This window comes from Ixodes scapularis, unplaced genomic scaffold, assembly GCF_016920785.2.
Source record: "Ixodes scapularis isolate PalLabHiFi unplaced genomic scaffold, ASM1692078v2 PGA_scaffold3__209_contigs__length_174095766, whole genome shotgun sequence".
NCBI lineage: Eukaryota > Metazoa > Arthropoda > Arachnida > Ixodida > Ixodidae > Ixodes > Ixodes scapularis.
The window spans coordinates 140,757,022-140,777,067 of record NW_024609868.1 but is presented as its reverse complement, the minus strand read 5'-3'; the positions used below and the strand labels follow the sequence as shown (position 1 = coordinate 140,777,067).

Here is a 20,046-nt window from a genome sequence, read left to right as displayed (position 1 = left end):
GACAACCCTCCACCTCTCACGCTTGGCTGTGGGGGCCAGGGACGTAGGCCGCCTTTGGACGCTCCAGTATTCTTCTGTTTATGGTAATGACGTTATTTGTTGTATCTGATACGGACAGCATGGGCTCACAGAGAAAATAAAAGAAATCGCCGGAAACAAAATGCTGCCGTAGTACTGTCTACTCCAAGAGCGCGTGCTAGGAGTGCTCTTCCACGCACGACAAAAAGAAAAAGAAAAATAAGCGTCAGGAACAAAATGGTAAAATGTCCTCACCCTAAGCAAGGAGCACATAAAGGCACACTAGGCCGCTCTTGCTGGCGCTGCAACCTTGGTTATCTTCGCACGGAGCACCCCCGCTCTGCACCTGTCTTTACGGTGTTTCTGCAACCGAATGATTTCAACGAGAATTCTAGAATTTCCTGGAACACCAATGCCACCAGGAAGACAGGTGTTTGTAGTTGAAAAGCGTTTACAGAAAAAAAAAGTTAAGTTCAAAAGTTTATATCCAAGCAGCAACAGTTCTTATAATGCTTCTTGAAGCTACACACTCTCAAAAGGAAACTTTCACCGACTTTCGGGCTGTGGTGCTTTCTGACACGGTAAACGCCGCTGTCATTGAGGACAGTTTATTTTATTTTGTCTCTGTTTCGCTCCGCCTTGTTATCATCTTTTTTAGAATTCCATCTTGGCGACCACATGGGCGAGGTTGGCACAGCCATGGGCGAATTCTCTCCTCTACAAAAACTGCTAAGTATGAGTGCAAATCCGGAGGCTGATTAGGCAATACACGCGGTGACGTTGGACTGCGTGTCTTCTACGATTAACGTCGACTCCCTCAATTCAGCCCTGGGAACCTTGTTTGCAAGTTGGTAGCCGAAACTAATCGAGCTGACCGTAACCGTACGCTAGGACGCGCGGCATGATTTTCGGTTCGGCTTTGTTTAGTCGCCGGTTAGTGACGCAACAGCAGCACATTTGGTGCTTCGAGGAGAATCACCAAATGTGTTTCATGGGCTCGCGGTGCGGAATTGACAGACACAGCGGAAGCTATATGAAATGTTGCAAGCATATGACCCGTCTCAAGCATAAAGGCCCAGAAGGATAAAACATCCAAGGTGAGGTTTGCAAAATGTTCGAAAAAGAAAAAAAGGGCCAGCCTTCAGGCCCGAGAAGTCATGACCGGGGAGCAATTCGTGAAGGGTATACAACGATATACGATTTCTTTAGTCAGAATAATAATTTCATAATTTCATAATTTATTTGTGATGGAGGAGCATATCCACAAAACAACGCAGGTTCGTCAAAGCCTTCATGGGCTTGTGTGACTAAACCGAGGTTGCAAAGATATCAAAATAATTATCACAAAAGAAGAAAGAAAAAGGAGAAATATAAAAAAAATTGTGAACTTGACCAGAATTAGCTATAGTTCCAGTTGAAGCTTAGGCTTCCGAAACACAAGAAAATATAAAATTCAATAAAAATAAAAAGAAAGTCAGGTTATGTCACTAGAAAAGAATCACAGAATCATTCCTTGAAGAGTTGCACGATGCAGGGTACGTCCAGGTGAAGATTGAGATTCTCAGTGGATGAGAACAGTCACAAAACGAGTCATGAAAACAAAACAAAACAAAAAATATGACGCAGAATTTGACACAAGCAAAATTGAGTTATATCACAAATACACCATATTGAGGACAGCACCATATTTGTGTCATTAATAGTAACCATAAATAAAAGCACTATTTTAATCAATCACCTTGGACTATACGCAAGATGCACCAATCAAAAGACACATACTTGGTGGCAATACTAGTGGGGACAAAAATAATAATAATATTAATAATAATAATGTTTGCTTTTAGTTAAAAAAAATGGCGGAGCGGCAAGAAACAACCTTTCAATACGAATCTAATTCTTCGCATTTGCCAATGCTAAGAGTGTGAGAAATCTGAACATATATTAATTGTTCACATATTAGGTCAGGGAAAACAGTTGAGCTCTAGTTTTAATGAGAGAGAGCTAACTTCTTTTGAACAAGGCCTACGTTCCATTCCCGACGTACCGTCCGGCTCATGTCTCGCGACCGGATTTCGCGAGAGGACTAGACTGGTGACGGGTGCTTGAAGTGCGGTAGGCACGTCGGTGCCCGGGGCTGGAACCAGTCATTTCTCCCACGAAGGGTTGTGGGATATGGATGGGGGAAGGGTGGGTGTGTTACAAGACCGGTATCCTTCGTGTTTGGGGCAGGTGTAACCTTTTACTGATATGCCGTACTGAAATTTCTCTTGCTGCTAGTTACGCAGGGAAGCACGGTGGTGCATCGTGTCTTTTACGAGCATGCACGAAGCGCTTCCACTGCAAAACGTTTTGCAAGTCCAGGTGGACAAAACCCAAAACTTGGTTAGAAGGCTGTTGTATTAAATGCAAATCAAATTGATTTTTTTTTTGCCATCGCGTACATTTTAGCACAAACAGCTTTATGGTTGCACCAAACATTCCACCCCGCCTGCAAAAATTACATTTCGCGCCCAGTCATCATTGGACTAACTGTAGTTTCAACTCTACGACAGTTACTTTGCCTGGTGAATTTGAAAACACAGTCGTTATTAGATACAGAGCGAATTTGATTTAAAATAGTGGATAGTTGGACGAGTTGTTAGGACTTCATGGTGGAAAAAGCGCGAAAACACGAGGACATAGAAGAAACACACGGTGACTCAGCACTTGTCCTCTGTGTTTCTTCTACGTCCTGGTGTTTTCGCGCTGTTTCCACTATAAATTTAAATTTTTACAGGGTAGCGAGTCATCCAAAGACTTCAAGGAAACGTGAGTAAAGCAGAAGCCAGTTTATCAAGCTCCCCGTTTCCTTTTAAGAGCTCTCCTGCCAGTCACGCGCGTTCCTGAAGTAGAATCTTCGTACAGCGAAACATGGGCACGCTTGTGGGTCGGGCATCGCTCGGATGTACGTCCACGGGATCTGACCGTTGCCGGTGCTATGATGAAAAGGTATCTACGCTTCATTTTAAGCTTACTCAAGGCACACCGAATTCTACGGGCACAAATTCAAAGCGTGAAATGCGCTGAGTCACCGTGCTTGCTCGCGTACTTGGAGCAGCTTGTAAAGGTTGAAATTTCGTTTCCCCTACACTCGGGTGCGTCCAACATATTCAACGCGAATACGTTGAATATGTGTTGAATATGTTCTGCTCCAACGGCTGTGTTGGCAAGACAAACTTGCCACCTGACCCTTGGTGAACCGTGGGATGAGCAAAAGCACGTGTCCGCATAAAATACCATATAGGAAGTATTCACTGGCGGCCATAGTTGTGTGCGCGACTGGTGAGCGCGTGCTGACGGCTAGCCTCCACGGTTCTTTTGCAACGTGCATTCCACACCATCAAGATTGCTGGTCTTAGCAGCCTATTAATCTGGGCTCGTTCTGAGCGTGCGCTCTAGACAGCACCCACAAACATGGCGCCCAGTGAATACTCGGTTGGTGCTAATGACGTGCTGATGACGAGCCTGCCACAACGTCGCTGCAACGTGCATTCTAGACCAGTAAAATTGTCAATCTTAACAGAAGTTACGTATGAGATCGTCTTGAGAGACACTGTGATGACCGCGCCGTATTAGCGGCAAAATGTTTGGGTGTCGCACTCCTATGACCCTCTCTCGCGACGTCATTACCTTGCGAACAACAAGTTCTATGGTGTTTGTAATTAGCACGATTAAAGCTTGAAACTATTGGACTCACAAAGCAACACTGCCAACACCGTCAAAATTCAAGCTCTTACATTCCTCTTATTTTGTCAGTGAGAAATCCTTCGCTGACGTCGTAGTCAGCACTCGGCTATTCGTGGCCAGCCGACCACAGCGGCGCTTTCGATCGTGCACGTCGGCAATAGTTCCTGCACTCCTGGTTCATCAGCTCGCGTGAGGCTGCACCCAACACCAACGAGACAACGAAGATAACCAGTACCAAAATGTGGCCTGTAAAGAACACTGCACGGGCACGGACGCCCGGGCGTCATCGTTAATGGCGCCTTCGGTCTTTATATAAGAGCAGCAATTATGACGTGGTTTGGCCCCGAATGAAGCTAGCGGGAAAAACTCGGGACCAAATGGAGCCGCTCGGGCATGCAAAAGTTTGTCGCGACGCCTCACGTACCGCTCGCCCATTAGCCGTTTCCCGCGCCCGAATTCTTTTTTATTTATTTTTTTTTCTTCTGGTCGTTGCAGGCCGTTAGCGCTAATATTCTGGGCACGCCGGGCTCCGGTGCCGGTGGATTAGTCACTGTCGTAGATATCGTTAGGTAAAGCGGACAATGCTTTTAGTACCGTATCCGATCTAGCAAACTTAACGCTGGTTAATGCGCGCATTCAACATCGAGTAACCGTGCCTCCTAAATAATCTTATATTCAGGCGGTTATTTCTGTAAGCTGGGAAGAGTCCTACAGGTAAAATTACGCGTATCGTAATTCTACGGGCAAAGGCGTGTGGCAAAGGGTGTGCATGGGAAGAACGCGTATATTTCTCCTCTTAGAATTATTTCATTATCGTTATTCATTAACATTAATCAAGGAGCCGACGGCTCGCTAAATTTAGCGAAACGTAAGTAAGCTGCGTTTTACAGCGGCGTATGACAGTTTTTCGTTACCCGGTTTTGTAACATTCGGCTCCCCTCACGGAAGCCAATACAAAAAACGTTTTTTCCGTAGAGCCATGTCGGCCGCAGATGACGTCAGCGAATGACTGTAGCGTGATCATTAGGGACGTAATGACCCGAAATTTTCTAATTATTCTTCTATATATAACACTTAAGAAGCACCTCTGAAATAAAGTTACGCATCCTCTCGTTAAATCGTAGAGCTGGAAATCACAAAGCTTGATTTGCAGTAGTTAGTGGGGATTTCGAGCCCTGGAAGCGCACGATACCGAAACTAAGGGACGAAGAGGAGTCGGAAATAAAGCTGTTTTACAGTCTTTAGAGTAGATATTTAATAATACCCGTACCACAGGGAAAAAGTATATCAGTTTCATTGAATGACATTCAAACAATAAACCAATCAGCGGCGCTCGTCGTCAGGATTAGCAGATGATCACACAGGTTTACTTCGATGGCACTGGTTAACTTTGATGAAATGCAACTAATGCAAAGGTGCCCGTGTGGCAGGGTGTCAGATAGGAAAAGTTCGCGACCCTCCTTCCTCGAATCCCTACTTTGCCCCTAAAGGGCCGCAGGACATGACGTGCATCTTATGCAATGTGTTCGTGGCGAATACGCGTGACCTTCTGCCACCAGACCCGCTTCTGGTGCCTCTTTGGAGTGAGTCTTTGAGAGTGAAATGAAAAACTTTAAATTGCAATAACAACTCGAACTGGGGAGTCGTTGTGTCGTAAGTTGGAAGCCTTTTTTTCTTATATTTAAACGAATGTCTAACAGCGTAAACACAGTGAAAACGTCCTGCATGACGTTACTGTAGAAGCGAAAAAATGGCCACCCCACTGGAGTCATGCACAACGTAAGAGCGGCGCTCTGTTTTTTTCGTCAAAGTAGTGAAGGATTGAAAACAATTCAAATTTATCGAAAAATGAAGTTTCACTATGGTGATGCATTTCTGTTATGTTAGCAAGGGTACGAATAAACTAGAAAGTTAAAAAAAAGCGTCAGCTCTGTAACTGACTTTCCTGGACCGGTCAGGCCTGCGAAGTGGTGAGACCAGTGTCCATTGCAGCAGTCGAAGGCTTCATAAAAAAAAAGTTAGAGCGGATGAAATAGCAGCACTTGTCAACGACAGCCATGGTCCTCGCCCCATATATCTGAACCGGTCAAGGATCAATGGGTGGGAAGCGTTTCTGGACCAATAAAAAGGTGGAGCAGCCGGTGCATGGGTGGCTTCGCACGCGATCGAGACAATTATATTCTAAACTAATTGAAGCATCGAGCGGAATGAAGACTACGTTGAAAAATAATACCGACATGTACCGGCATGTTTAATGAATTTCGAGTAATAAATAATTTAGACTTTTTATTTGACTGACTCTCCTATCTTTTTTTCTATTTGCCGTATCACTAACTCCCCTCGAGGGACCGCGATATGATTTATTTTGAGATCAAGTAAATACCTCGTCGAATTCATTTTTGACGTGCATAACCTATAAAATATTAGATTTCCTCCCAACTCGATAGTAACCGCAAAAAGAAAAGAAAAAAAGAAAGAACCACACAAGGTCTAATGCGATTGACAGCGGTAGCTGTTGCATTCTTGAAAATTTTGCTTTAAGAGATTTGCTTTTTAGACAAGTTCTTCACTTTGCCCTTTTGCCAGGCAGACTTACGGGACAAGGAGATTTTCAAACTACACAAGGGGCACTAACAGGTACCGCTGTAAAGACTCGAGAAACAATAGTAGAATAAACCTGCCTAAACTTGCAGCCACGACAGGCGGACACGTGAATTGGTGTGGGAGAAATTGACGATTTTTTTCGCGTGTTTTCGAACCTACTTTCACGGCTTCGTCTTTTGACCACCAGGCGCCGTGAATATCTGGTTTGCTTGAGAACGCTGGAGAGCAAACCTGCCTCTACAACTTTCTTTTCTAACAGCTTGTTGTCGTAGATTTCGTTGGAGTCACCGACTGTATCGGAGATTTCGTTGGAGGCGGTTAAATTTTGCCGTGGTTAAAGTTAACCGGCTTCGCGCATACGGGCCCCGTCGGTGGCCAGAAGTGGACGTATACGGTGCGAAAATAAAGTTTATTTTTTAAATTGTTGGTTTTTGTTTTATTTTTGCGTTATTTAGTAATTTCGGCTGTCATACGAGTAAAAAAAAGCCAAACAATATTCGGACGAGGTGTTAGGAAAAAAACATTTCTGACTGAGTCGCGGTGAGTCGAAAACTCGCAAATTTACAAGAATATCCGCCATTTTCGAGAGGCTGTCTCTCGAGATAGCAGCACGGTCTACGCTTCTCCGATTACATTTTCGATAAACAACACAAACGCGCGATTTTCACGTTTGGAATTCAGAAGCAAGCGCGAGTTTCAAGAGCGCGGCGCGAACGGAAGTGGGGAACGTGAGGGGAGGAATTTTATAGCGGCCTGCTAAGCCTAACCACGGTAGCGCCGACTGTTCCCACGTAATTGATGCTTCGTTCACGGTTACCAGTGCTACAGAAAAAGAAAGAAAAAAGAACGCGTTCTTTGAGAACAAATACAGAACGCGTAGCTATGGCTCTGCGAGTTCAGTGATGTGCGACATCGGCGCGTTGACGATACTTGCGAGTGGTGCGATATCGGCCCCGCTTACCACGAGTGCAGATTATCTTCCCGTCTTAGAGTGGGCTGGAAAAGGCGAAGGATTTTCATCTTCCCTCAAACTACACTAAGAGCAAGTGCCCCTAGTGAGTTTTTCTTTCAGACGTGGTCGTCGAAGATCTATGACAGCGAAGCTCGCACGAGTTTGGCCGCCAACTTGAAAGCCGTAAGCTTCTGCGATTCTGCGGAATTTTTAGCCTGTTAGCCGTAATTCTCCACAAGACTTACACTGGCAAGGAAGTTCACGCCGATGCCGTGAAAGCTGCCAACCAACATCTCGGGAAGAGGTAAATGTAGCGGATGTCTGACGGCACATCGTACAAGAGGGGCCAGAAAAGTCGCAGCATACAATGTGGGACGGTTTTATCGACTATGGATGTTTTCTTGATACCCTGCCTATGTTGTAGCCATATTGTACGTAACTGATGCCAATATTTAGAGAAATTACATATCTTATACTTTCAAATTCCATTTTTTTCTTTTTGCAAATTTGGGTTGTCTTTACAGCTTTGCAGTCAGTTTTCGGTCCTTATAATATTCCAATCATCATGATGCCATCTTCAGGACATGCGAAGTGTCGATATCTATTTGAAATTGCAATATTTGATTGAATTATGATCTTGCTAATTTTAACTAACTCCTAAAGGGCTTCTAGACAGGAGGATTTATTACGTCCTCGTTTTTCTTTTATAAATAAAAAAAAAGAGTACCCAGCTTTTGGCCAGATACTGGCACCCTCCACTTCACGGGGAGCAAAATGAGCAATAGCACCGTGCTTCTTATAAAGTAATTAGTGTGCCTATAGTTGGTGACGAGTTAAGAGTTCAGCGAAGACCCCTCCCACATCTTTCAATTTTAGCAGAGCTAACGCTGGAGGGGAGGTCGCCTCCTCTCCAACGTTCGCTCGGCTAAATTGGAAAGGGATGGAAAAGGTTTCCCCTGAACTCTTAACAACCTGCCGACTATAGGAGTTCGAGCCACAGACCCTTTTTATGTAATTGTTTCGGCCTCTGAGCACAAGAACGATACAATCTACATCAAACTAACGATTGTTTTTAAAAAGAGAAGACAAATCATCGTGATTAGCTGAAGTGTCACTATCCTAGAAAATTATATTAGGGAAAAAAACAGAGTTTTTAGCCCGCATCTTCCGTGAGGAGACAAGAGCACAAGAGGATGGAGAACACCGAGCTCTTATTGGAACGATCAATTGGTAGACGCAAAGCTAGCCGCCTTTGTTTCTATTCACTCTTGGAACACGTTCGAGCGGCGAACGCCGGCGTCCGCAGTTCGGCGTTCAAACAGTGATTGGAGAAAAGGACAGTCAGTGCTTCACCCTCTGGCTTCCTCGCGGCTTCTCATCTTCTCCTTTTCCTCAGTTTCGAGGCACATAGCCATGCGAATAGTTCGTTGATCAGAACTCTGCACAACAAACGCGCAAGTGCATACGTGTGTAAGTACCTACTTCTTGTTTCGCGACTTCGTTCGGCTCGACTTGAAAGTACGTGGGCAGCATAAATGGGAGACTTCCCGGAATATTTTTTATGTGGTTTTGTACCGTATGACCGTCGCGAACGTCGGGATTCCTTTATGAAGAAGGTAATTCGAATAGGTCCGCAAAGGTCGGCAAAGGTGGTGTGCAGAAACAAAAATAAAGAAGGGTACGAAAGCAGCTACACAGTGGAAGCGGAAGGACGTAGTGCTCGTGCAAAATGTATTTGTTTAGAAATATATAATGGTTAAGAAACACGCCGTTATTTATTTTATAACAATGGGGCTGCACAAGCGTAGAAATCGAAACTGAAAAAAAAGTAGCTCATGATGATGTGTAATCTAACGCATAAGACGCACGAGAAAACAACTGACAATAATGACTTACATTGAATGCAATAGACGAGGAATTACTCTGCTATGGCGCGAAACAAGCAGAATGCACCTTCTTGTTAGAAACCCTCGAACTACTCGAAGAGAATCTCAAAGCAAAGCGTCGCCTGATGCGCGAAGCAATTATTGAAAAACTCGCAGTATATACATCAAGATTAATCTGAGTCACTATGAACATTGCACACTTCACACGTTTTGCCTATGAGTGCAGTGTCATCGGTCACCTTCAATTTTCTTCCCGTCTTTTGCAGAAAAAAAGTCCGACACCTTCACTCGCATTTCGGTATGTGACCTGAAACGTCGCGATTCGACATTTCTTTGTCTCACATTTTTTGTTTCTGTCAATTAATATTTTGGCATTTTGATATTTTGGAATTCTGATTTTTCCCTGTTCTTTCAGTTTTGGCCTTTTTTTAAATTTTGTCCCAATAATTCTGCATTCCAGTCATCGGCGTTTTAGAAACTTCCCTTTTAAGTGATTGGTTCTATTTTATTGCACTTTTATAAGTGCAATTTGTGAGAGGAGCGGAAGTGGGGGAGTCTTTGAGGTACAAACTATAATATACTTGTTTTCAGAATAAAAATACACATATATTAAATAAAATTGTTTAGTCATTTAACCTCATGATACGAGGTGGCTAGGAAAATGATAGGGCTCATGCATTAGAGCCGGAGGGACTCTAAATTATATTTTTTTTCTCAATTATACGTCGTAGGGTGGTATTCAGTTATCTAGTCTGAACAGTGACGGGATGTGGGAATAAACAGAAATAGATGTAGCTGTGCTTGTTGTCGACGTTTTTCAAAAGTACGGGGTGTTACAAAAGAAAATTTACAGTTTTTTTTTTACGCAAAACTAAACTAGGCATCGCCGAACGCTCATTCTCTGCCCAAAGGTAGCGCTAGAGGTCACAACCAGATGCCACAGTTTCAGCCCGATCCGATACCTTATTCAAAAGTTATAAGTGATTTTCTGAAGACTTCGGTGGGAAAATGACGGCTGACGGTGTTTTCGAATACATGGGGCTCTATGGGCACCAGAAACTGAAAACGGGCAAAAATGGGCTCTATTTTCCCATTGACATTTCCAGAAAATCGCCTATAACTCTTGAATAAGGTATCAGATTGGGGCTGAAACTTTGGCATCTGATTGTGACCTTTGGGCGAAGAATGAACGTTCAGCGATGCCTAGTTTATTTTTGCGGTAAAAAAAAAAAAAAACCTATAAATTTCTTTTGTGACACGCTGTAGATAAGCCAAGTTAGTTTCTTCTCTTAGTTTTTTTGATGGCACAGTATTTAAAGGAGAGTAGATATACAAAGTAAAACACGCTAGATATTTGCAAAATGTTCAAGTTTATAAAATACTGACGTTTGATGGGAGGTCCAGATGCCTATAGCGCGTTCTCATCGTGAGAGTACCAGGCCATAGGCGAGTAGTTCAGTGATAGAGGGGCAAAATATTAGTTATTTTTAAAACATCTAAACATTTTATTGCCGCTCGCAGTGATGGGATGTGGGTGCTGAGACTAATGTATTGTTTTTATAAAGTCAAGAACTAAGTATTTGTACTCGCGCATTTTGTCAAGGTTAGGTACGGTTCAGTAGACAAAGGCAATCGGAGGTGGCGACCTGGCTGGGACGCTTTCAGCTTGTTCGTCAACAGGCATTTGGGGAGAGCCGGCGGTTGCGGAGTTCCAGGTCGAGGGGAAGAGAGGTTGAGGAATGCGCCTGTAACAGTGTATTACGTGAAAAGAATGGTATATTATAAGAGCGCAAAATTAGATAGTTGTTGCTTCCGAAGGGCTATTTGGTTCCTGACAAAGGCCCCAGTACTTCTGTTCTTCGCTGCCCTCCTTTTTTATATTATCGTAGAAATATATTTAATTTTTTTATAACGGTTAAATTTAGATTCTTACCAACATCATTAGTCATAAGTCAAGCCGTTTGTAAAATTGAAAATCCCGTCATAAACCCCACGCAATATTAAGGGGACCCGAGTATAACAAAATGCCCTATATATGATGCAACTATCGGCTGTTGAAAAACATCGTACATCTCTGCCAAAAGTCGCGGTCGTATTGGACCAGAGGTAAAAGCAACTGCAGTTCCGAGCGACAAACACGCGATCGCATTTGGCGCTGATATCGCAAGATGTTTGTGAAATGTTTTTCTCTGGTACGACGACCGGCTTCCGTGCGATTCGCGCGGAAGCCGGTGGTCGTATCCAGAGAAAAACATTTCACAAATGTCTTGCGAAATCAGCGACAAAATAAAATGAACACGTGACTTAAGGCATCATGCACGCGCTGGGAATATAGAAATGTACGTTGTTTACCGGAAGGCAACTCCGGAAGCGTTTTTCTGCTCAGAGGTTTCTTCGCGGAGTCGAATTTTGGAAATATGATGTTTGAATATTCTAGAATGTTTGATGACGTAAAAATTACAAAACAAACGCTTAAAAATAATCCCGTGATACTTGCGAATGTGTACGCACGCTATGACAATGTAATTTAAATAAGAACATGTCATTGTGTGATAGAGTAACAAAAATAATTAGTTTTTTTCAACCATTCAACCACCAAAGGGCAGTCATGATAAGTATAAATGAGCGCTTATAACGGCCACCTTCTTCGTGTTTCTAAATAAACAACTCCTGTTTGTGTATATTTGCAGATATTGAAGGGTTGTAACAGGTAATGGATGCGCGATACGTACTCTCGAAAATGACCAACGCGCCCTCTTTTCTGCAAAGCAAGGGGAAAACCAATCAATGCAATTTACGAACAAATCGAACGGAACAAGAAGCAAGTATGAAACGTCTTTTGTGTAGACATAACCCAAAAGCGTGGGGAGGAACAAAACCTCTCATTTCCCACGCTCGATTCAGATCCAGATTATCACTGAACAGCAGAAGAGTTCGTTGGAGGAGCCTCCTATAGATATCTGAAAATTAGAGCCACGAAACTAATCGATAAACACACCAATTAATTGAATATTACATTGGGCACCAAATATTTTTTTAACAAAATAATATTTCGAACGTGATATCGCTATGGGGCAGTCATGAGCATCATCTTCGCCGCTGTCACACTCGATATCAAAATGATGTGTTAGTGTCTGCTTGACAACATGTGTTTAAAGAATATAAATACATTTGTCGATAAACTTTAGAACATTTGCTGCTTGTCTTCCTGACGGACTGGCGTTGTGTTCCGTTTTTTTCTGTTGCTACTGCCAACTCAAGGGAGATGACAAACCACCTAATCACCGCACTGGCGTTTTTTTACAAGTTTATTGACTTATATTTTAACCAAAATATTCATATTTAAAAGAAATATTATATATCACACCTCTCAGTTACACATCTAGTAGCTGGTAGAAGATAACTTGACGCCAGTAAAAATTGATAATATTTAATTTTGTCAACTTTTCCATTTTAGCCGTCTGCCCATGGCACGTGTGTAGACAAATAAAAATATAAAAGGAAACGTCTTTATTTAGGACGCATAGTTGGTGCATCGTTAAGACTATACGAATTCCAGTAATTATGACTATTGAATGAGTAAAAGCCTATGCTGTCTTTGATAGACCTTAATAATTATCATATTAAGGTTACTTATGAATCATTTGAAACAATTTAATTGCTGCACAGCCCCCGTGAGAGCCGTTTAAGATCATGAGTCACGGACTTTTCCTGTAATTGCGCTTATATATACTACGCCAGCGCAACTTATTAATCAACCCCCCCCCCCCCCCCCCCGTCCCTAGCATGGGCCATGAAATCATGGTGGCCTGTTCCAACCTCTTTCCCAAAAACTGAGCGCCTTAGACGTAATTTCTTCGGGACTTTTAGCGCTCCAGTCAACGCCCCATTCCTACAGCTCACTTTAGTCTAACAGCGTGTTATCCAACTACGAAAATGCATACTTTCTTGATCTGTTGCTATTACTTCCCATTGAAAGGAAATACAGTACTAAAAAAATACAAATAAGAAAAACGGTTGTGCTGGGGCTGAATGTCGTGTCAATTTTTAGCGAATTTTTACCCGCGAGAATAATGTCCCTTTTTTTCAGGAACGTGCTTTCTTAGTATGCCCTTTGTGCAAGGTAGGCAATATTATCTTTTAAGTAGGAATACCGTTAAATCTTGTAGTCCCACTTCGTTCCCTTCATAACACTTCTACCGATAAAAGTAACTGATTTGCGTGATGAGAAAATTCGCGCAAACATTAATCGTGTCCTTTTTTTACCAAAACAACAACAACAACAAAAAAAAATCAAAGTTACGCTTGCCGGGTCGGACAGCCGGGGATACATATAACTTTTTCTAGTGAAATTTACATGCCCGGCTACGAGAAAACTGTCTGGAACTCGAGAGTTACCTGACGGGTTTTCTAGAGTACAGGTCGTGTGCCGAACCTTGTATAATTTGTCCGTATGTGTTAAGGACGCTGGTATAAAGCTTGCGTTGCGCCAAGTGAGGGTGCACGAGGCGTGTCCCGTACATTTCCCACGTACGCACACGGAGCCTTTCTCTCCGAAGTTCTGTGTATAGCGCTGTGCGGTCGAGTCTACGTATTTGGCTGTGCGCCGCAAACAGCTTTAGAGGAGCTTACAGGACGCATTTAGAAGAGTGTCTTTAGACACCCACTTCGGCACAGAAACACCGGTTCAAGTCGGATCATTGCTTGAGCATCTAATCAAAGAGAAGAACGAGCGCCATGGCGGAGAAGTGCTAGATGAGTCCGACCAAATTGGCGATCTTCATCGCGTGTTTCTGCAGCTACTTTCAAGGTTTCGTCCATGGACCACCAGGCTTTGTGAATATCTGATTCTCTCGAGGAGGTCGGAGAGCAAGCCTAACCACACTTTCTGTTCTAGCCGCTAGGTGCCGTCGATTTCGCTGGAGTCGCCATATATTAGGTGGGTTGAAACATATTATAAGAGAACAAATTATACATGCTTTGTCATGTTGACAAAGACCGGGAATCACAGAATTGATGGAAGACAACCACCTGGCACAACCATGTCGCAAAAATCAACGCCATATGACCTGAGGTCATGTGTGCTCACGTGACTTCAGTTTCTCGCTAAATTTAGCGAAAACATTTACGTTAGGTAACATTAATTTCAACGCTAAATGTAGAGGCGAAATGAACAAAGCGGTCCATCTTAAGGTCCTCCGTGATGGTTCTTCGTGACGTTTGTTCGTGACGGTTATTCATGACGGTATCCTCTTGGAATTTGGCTAATAAAACACGTTCTGTGCTAATGAAAACACCTTAGACGTTATTGATATATACTTCGTAGCTCGTTCTTTCTTTGAGGAATGACAGCAGTTGTTAACGCTGTGGGGAGATATTTAGGCAGGGGAATACGAATCCTAGCCGTCCCGACACAGTAGCGATGCGCGACTATTTGCCTGTACGATGCTACGTCCAGATTGAAAGGCAGAGGTGGGGATTGCGAGCAGGAGCTCTTGGTTCTTCAGCGCGAGCTTCAGCTCCGCGTGCACAGAGCTTCTGTTCATTAATATAGGCTAGCAATAATCCGTGTCAAATCGCGAAGTAAGTGCAGGGGGGGGGGGGGGGGGGCGACAGATGAGAACAAAACACCGCGCCTTGTTCAGAACGCTCTTTGGGATTTCAAAGGACTGCAGCGCGACTCGCAAGGGTGGTCGGGGAAGACCCACCAAGCCGTGATTTGCAGACCTGAGGGCAACAACTGTAACGGAGCACACACCTCTCGGGCCACGCACGCCACGAGGAAAAGCCTGGACGCCGAGTAACCGGCCACGCTCTCGCGGCGATTTAATGAAGGAAAAAAAAAACAGTGCCGAAACGAGACCGCGTGGTCACGACGCGGCTTTTACGATGCGGCGGCACGGAGACGCAAACAACATGGCGGCGCCCAGGCTGAAGGGCGACCCAGATAGCAACTTTAAGGTTGCCATTCCTCGATATTGATTATTCCTGATACCGCGCGTTTATCCGCTCCTGTCACGATAGTTTCGACAGCTGCACATACACTGCATGCATAACTACATAGTAAATAAATCCAGCCACAGTTTCCCGCTTGAAGCTATCATGTTTCGGGGTAAAAGTATTTTCATATCGTGCGCCGCGTGAAGCCACTATCCGTCCTTCATCCCTCGTCGATAAAAATTGAAAAAAAAAAAAAACCTACGTTTTGTTAGTTAAACAAAAAAAAGAAAACTTTATATCTTCACTACATGCACTTCATTGGGTCATAGGTTCGCCAATATACACTTGAAGGAAATAACAGTGAGTGCTATTCTACTTGAAGGTTAATTATTTTTTCCTCAACACAGTTTCTAGTTTTAAACGATATATGATACACTTGAAGTCGAAATGCTGATCTTTCAAAAACTTCCTAGTAGAATTCAGTTGTCATAGAGTACACGAGCGATACAATTGGAGATTGGGATGGAATAACAACAGTCAACAATGCGTGACCACACGCAAGGGCCGCTCACCTTTTGATGGGTGGGCATGGCGAGAGAAGGATGAGACAGCCGTGATAACAAAAACGCTATAAGGTTGTCGGCGTCGTAGTGCTAAGGTATGTTTGGCAGCGAAGGTTACGCGACCGAGAGCCACACTTCTGAAACTTTCTTTGAACCTGCGATGAGAAACCGGACGAGTAGATGTGTTCTGTACGCCGACGCCACGAGACGCGAGGCACAAGGACATCCCCGACAAGTTTAGACTTCCCGGAATCGGCGCAGGGACGTCAAAATCGTAGCAGGTTGACACCAACGGAGATAAGGTGCACGCGTCATCACTACATTACTCTACAACAAATGCTATGGCGAAAATTAAGGAGAAATAAAATCTACATTACATTTCACATTAAAATATAATTACATTTTGTTGCAAGGAAAAAAAGTAAACTGGTCATCTTGAGGGACGCAAAACAATCAAGAAACAGGAGCTTTGGAAAAGCGGTTTTCAACCCCAGTTATTTTCGTTCGTGTAGTCAGTCACCCATTGATAATGGAGTAAGAGCGAGTTATTCTGGCAATAAGTCAACGCTTAATCTGTTCAGCGGACTGAAGACTGGAGTGACAACGGCCCAGCTCATCTTGCCGAACACCGGACTGAGAGTTCTCCTTAATAATTCAAGATTAACTCAGTTCACGTGCATCCACAACCGTAACGGGAACAGAGAAATAAATACAGCGGAAAAATGAACACAGGGAGAAGTAGGACACACAGACATACTTATCCTTGTATTCTTTTTTGCGCCGTTTTTATTTCTCCGATAATGCACCGACTTGAGAATATTCACACCTTACTACCGTAACGGGAAGCACACTGTTAAGGAGGACGTGTAGAAGAATGTTTTGCACAGGCACCAACGTTAGATGTCACGAATCCGCGCGCGATCAAGGGTGTTCTCGAGGGACAACTTTCTGTGGCGTTACGAAGAGGAGGAGGAGTGACCGTGCACGGCTCGAACCGGCGCTATAAGAGCACGAGCTCACGCACTCCTCTACCATTGACTACACTGCCACGGACAGTTGTCCCCGGGTCGAGAGCGTTATTCGGGGCAAAGTGTCCTCCTACCATGCCAGCGGCGTTCTCCTCGAGCAGCGGCACTCGCAGCTCCTCGTCCGGCGAGCCGCTGACTCCGGGCTCCTCCAGTGTAACGCCAGACGGGGAGCGACGTCGATGGGGAACGCCGGCGAGGACGTGCTTCGCCCCCGGCACCAACCGGTTTGTGCGACTGATGCTGCCGCTGTAGCAACACCGCGTCACGGGCGCTCACGTGACGTGGACGTCCGCACCCGGAAGAAGACGTCGGCGTGCGAAGCAGTCGCGCTGCGCGAGCCACGGCAGGACCGACTCGCGGCCGAGGAAGTCTTCCAAGGAGGGAAGGTTGGATCCGGTAGGAGCGTGGAAGCGGCCTCTGATGTGACGGCGACGAAGACGGGGCACGCGACCGACCTTTCGGCTGAACAGCTGGAGGCGTAACGAGGCGGCAGCGGGAGCGAGAACTCGGCCAATGCCAAGGACGCGACGAGCAGCTTCTCGGAGGACTGAGCGAAGGATCGCGTTCAGTGTACGGTGGCCCTCTATACTAATGGCGTCTGTAGGGTCGAGGCAAACTCACGCAACGAAATGATGCCTGGCGCAGTGACTGGCGTTCGATTGTGTTGAAGCACGTGCAACGTACCCTGGAAGGTGATGTTTCCAAAAGTGCAGTAGCACGTGATTTACAGTACGAGCATGTGTAAGCATTGCAGCGGAGGAGTCTTGCCGAATGCGCTAATCGAAATGGATGTATATTGTGCACGCGTATGTTCCCTGTGACGTAAATAACCAGAGATCACCCGACTGGAATTTCTCACGTGTGGGTTGCGATTTGGGCGTGAAGCGGAATGTGGTGTTCAAGTCTCTCTTCTCCGCGTGCATCTCACACTTCAGCTCAAGTACGATAACACTTCCCTTTTCCATCCCGGTCCAACGAAGGTGCATGCCTGGCTGCATTAGGGATAATTGAGAAAGTTAGGGAACCCAACTCTTTGGGTGCTCCAAGCTGCTCGTGGGACGCAAAGTGCTGGGGCCCCTTATTTAGAACTTCGCACATTCCGCAAGTTCGCGGTGCTATCCGGTAATTGTTTTGACCCGGTGAATATTCAGTCAATTTTGAGATCTCGTCCTGAGTAAAAAAAGAAGCAAAATAAAAACTAATACTAATATTTAAATGTTTCGTTTTATTTTACTGGCTGTTCTCTACAAAGCACTAGAACATTCGCTAAAACTTAACAACTCGGCGTGTGATGAAGAAAACACAAGCACGCTGTGCGAGCTCGCCAGTTCACCATAAGAACACAGCACGCGCCAAACACACTGACATTTAGGGGCTCCTTCCGTCAGAGACACCCTGTTATGGCGTGGCCACGAACACGTCGCTAGCTAGACAGCTATCGAGTGGAGGCTAAACGATTCTACCGGTGGATTTGGAGGTGCTCGGGTGTGACACCGCAGCAAATGGGTCATACGCCGCGTATAAACGCCAGAATAACAAAATAGTAACGCAACTCTGAGAGAGCATGACACCACGTTTTGGCACACCCCATGCGGCATATCTACTTCTTCGGTCCGTGCTGCCTACAGCTCAACTCGTACTGCCGTCCATCGTACTTTCGTAGAAGCACCCGACTGCCGCTTGTCTCCACTCATGGATAGCTTAAGAAAGACAGCGCGTGGCGGATCCCGAGCAACGCACTATCGCTCGGGGGCCAATGAGATTGCTGCATTTGCCGATCACAACGCCCGAGAACCAATCCCGAACAAAGAAGCGCCAACATGATGCGCACTGTGTTTTTTAAAGTGGTCGGCGACTAGATTCTTTCGGCGGAAATAGACGCGCCCCCCGGCTCCTAAACGTGCGTCGCACTCAGCATCCGCACCGGCGGGCAGCAGGGACGGACATTGCGCGGAAATTTGTGCCGGCCTGGATATTCGCTCTACTTTCCACAGTGCAGTTCAGATACATTCTCCAACGTCTCCTGGCGCTTTGTTATTGTTATGCGTCCTCTCGGCTGGCGTCCGTGACTCTGAACAGCAGCTGCGACGATGAGTGACTCGGTTTTGCAGCTTTTCGCACAACGCTTGAGCTTGTGTTGTCGCTATCCCTACGGTCGGCAGATGGTACGCTGAGAGATACCAAACATTTCCAGGGAATTTAAAAGTCAGTCCCGTGGCCTCTGGAAAGTGGAAGTTTAAGTGCTGAACTTTCCAACCGGCACCAAGATTGTCAGCGTGTAATCGTCGTTTTTCGCGGACATTTGGCGCTTTCTGCCTTCTATGGTACTTTAACGATGATTAGACCTGCACCGCTGTTGCGAACGACGGCGGAAAAAAAATTACGCCGAGTGGCAATTAAAACGCCGGGTTTTCCTTGTTCTGATACCCCTGACCATTCTGATCGTCACGATACCCATGACAAGGATACCCGACAACGACACAATACACGCGCAAAGGCGTCAGCGGAGTGTCGGGTATCGTTATCGGAGTTACCGGAACCATTCACTGAATTCCGTAGCGTTAGTCGCTGGCGATTCCGTCCCATAAGAGCCTTCATAAATAGTCGAAGCCGCGTCTCCAATCGCTGCGCATGCGCGAGGAAAACCCTAGAAAAATGCCGATTTGTATGTCCCTTGTCTTGTCAGGGACTCCCGCTAGTGCAGCTGAGTCACTTATCGAAGCATGGTTGTCTTCAGAGCGAGGCGCTAGCGATAGTTTTGAAAAAAAAAAAAAAAAAAAAAAAACCGCCAGCGTTGGGCTTCAGCGACGCTCACAGGCTCACATTGAAGGAACCGCCGTCACTTTACCCCACCCTAACAGGTACGCGTTCTCTCCACACGTCGATGTACTGGTTCACTCGGTGCCTACAACCCTGGTCGCAAATTCGCATGGTGCCTCGAAGGTCCCTTACTGCGGTGTTTTGACAGAAGTGCACCACATGGCGACTCCGATACAGATGGGTGTCAAAAGTATTAGTATTGGAGGCTCGTGCTAGATGCTTCTTTGTTTATGGTTCATTGTCGCGCGAAAAGTTAGCACTTTCATGACTGTACATTCGGTGAAACAAGTTAGCGTTCGTAGATTGTTGCAAGAGGAACTTTTCCCGACTTACTTTTACAGCGTTGTGTTTAGACCATGAGGTGGTAAGAAAATGTGGTCCGGTTAAGAAAAAACAACAGCTGCACCTTCTCTCACATCTTTCTGATTTGACACATGAAAGTGCATGGACTAAAGAACAGAGCAAACTAGGCACAGACGTTAAATCGTGAGAAAAAAATAAAATTCAGA

General features: G+C 45.1%; 1 protein-coding gene across 5 annotated transcripts in view; it reads right to left on the bottom strand.

The window, feature by feature from the left end:
* LOC8043509 (inactive dipeptidyl peptidase 10) overlaps positions 1-20,046 on the bottom strand; it is a 546,782-nt gene that overhangs the window by 453,604 nt on the left and 73,132 nt on the right. For 3 of the 5 annotated variants that reach the window (XM_040222265.3, XM_040505112.2, XM_040505113.2), the window contains exon 1: positions 16,792-17,142. The exons of the other annotated variants lie outside the window; for them this stretch is intronic. In XM_040222265.3, the coding sequence (XP_040078199.1) occupies positions 16,792-16,794 (3 nt within the window). In that variant the 5' untranslated portion in view covers positions 16,795-17,142. Of the gene's footprint in view, positions 1-16,791; positions 17,143-20,046 lie in introns of those variants that run through there. 5 annotated transcript variants of the gene reach the window in all.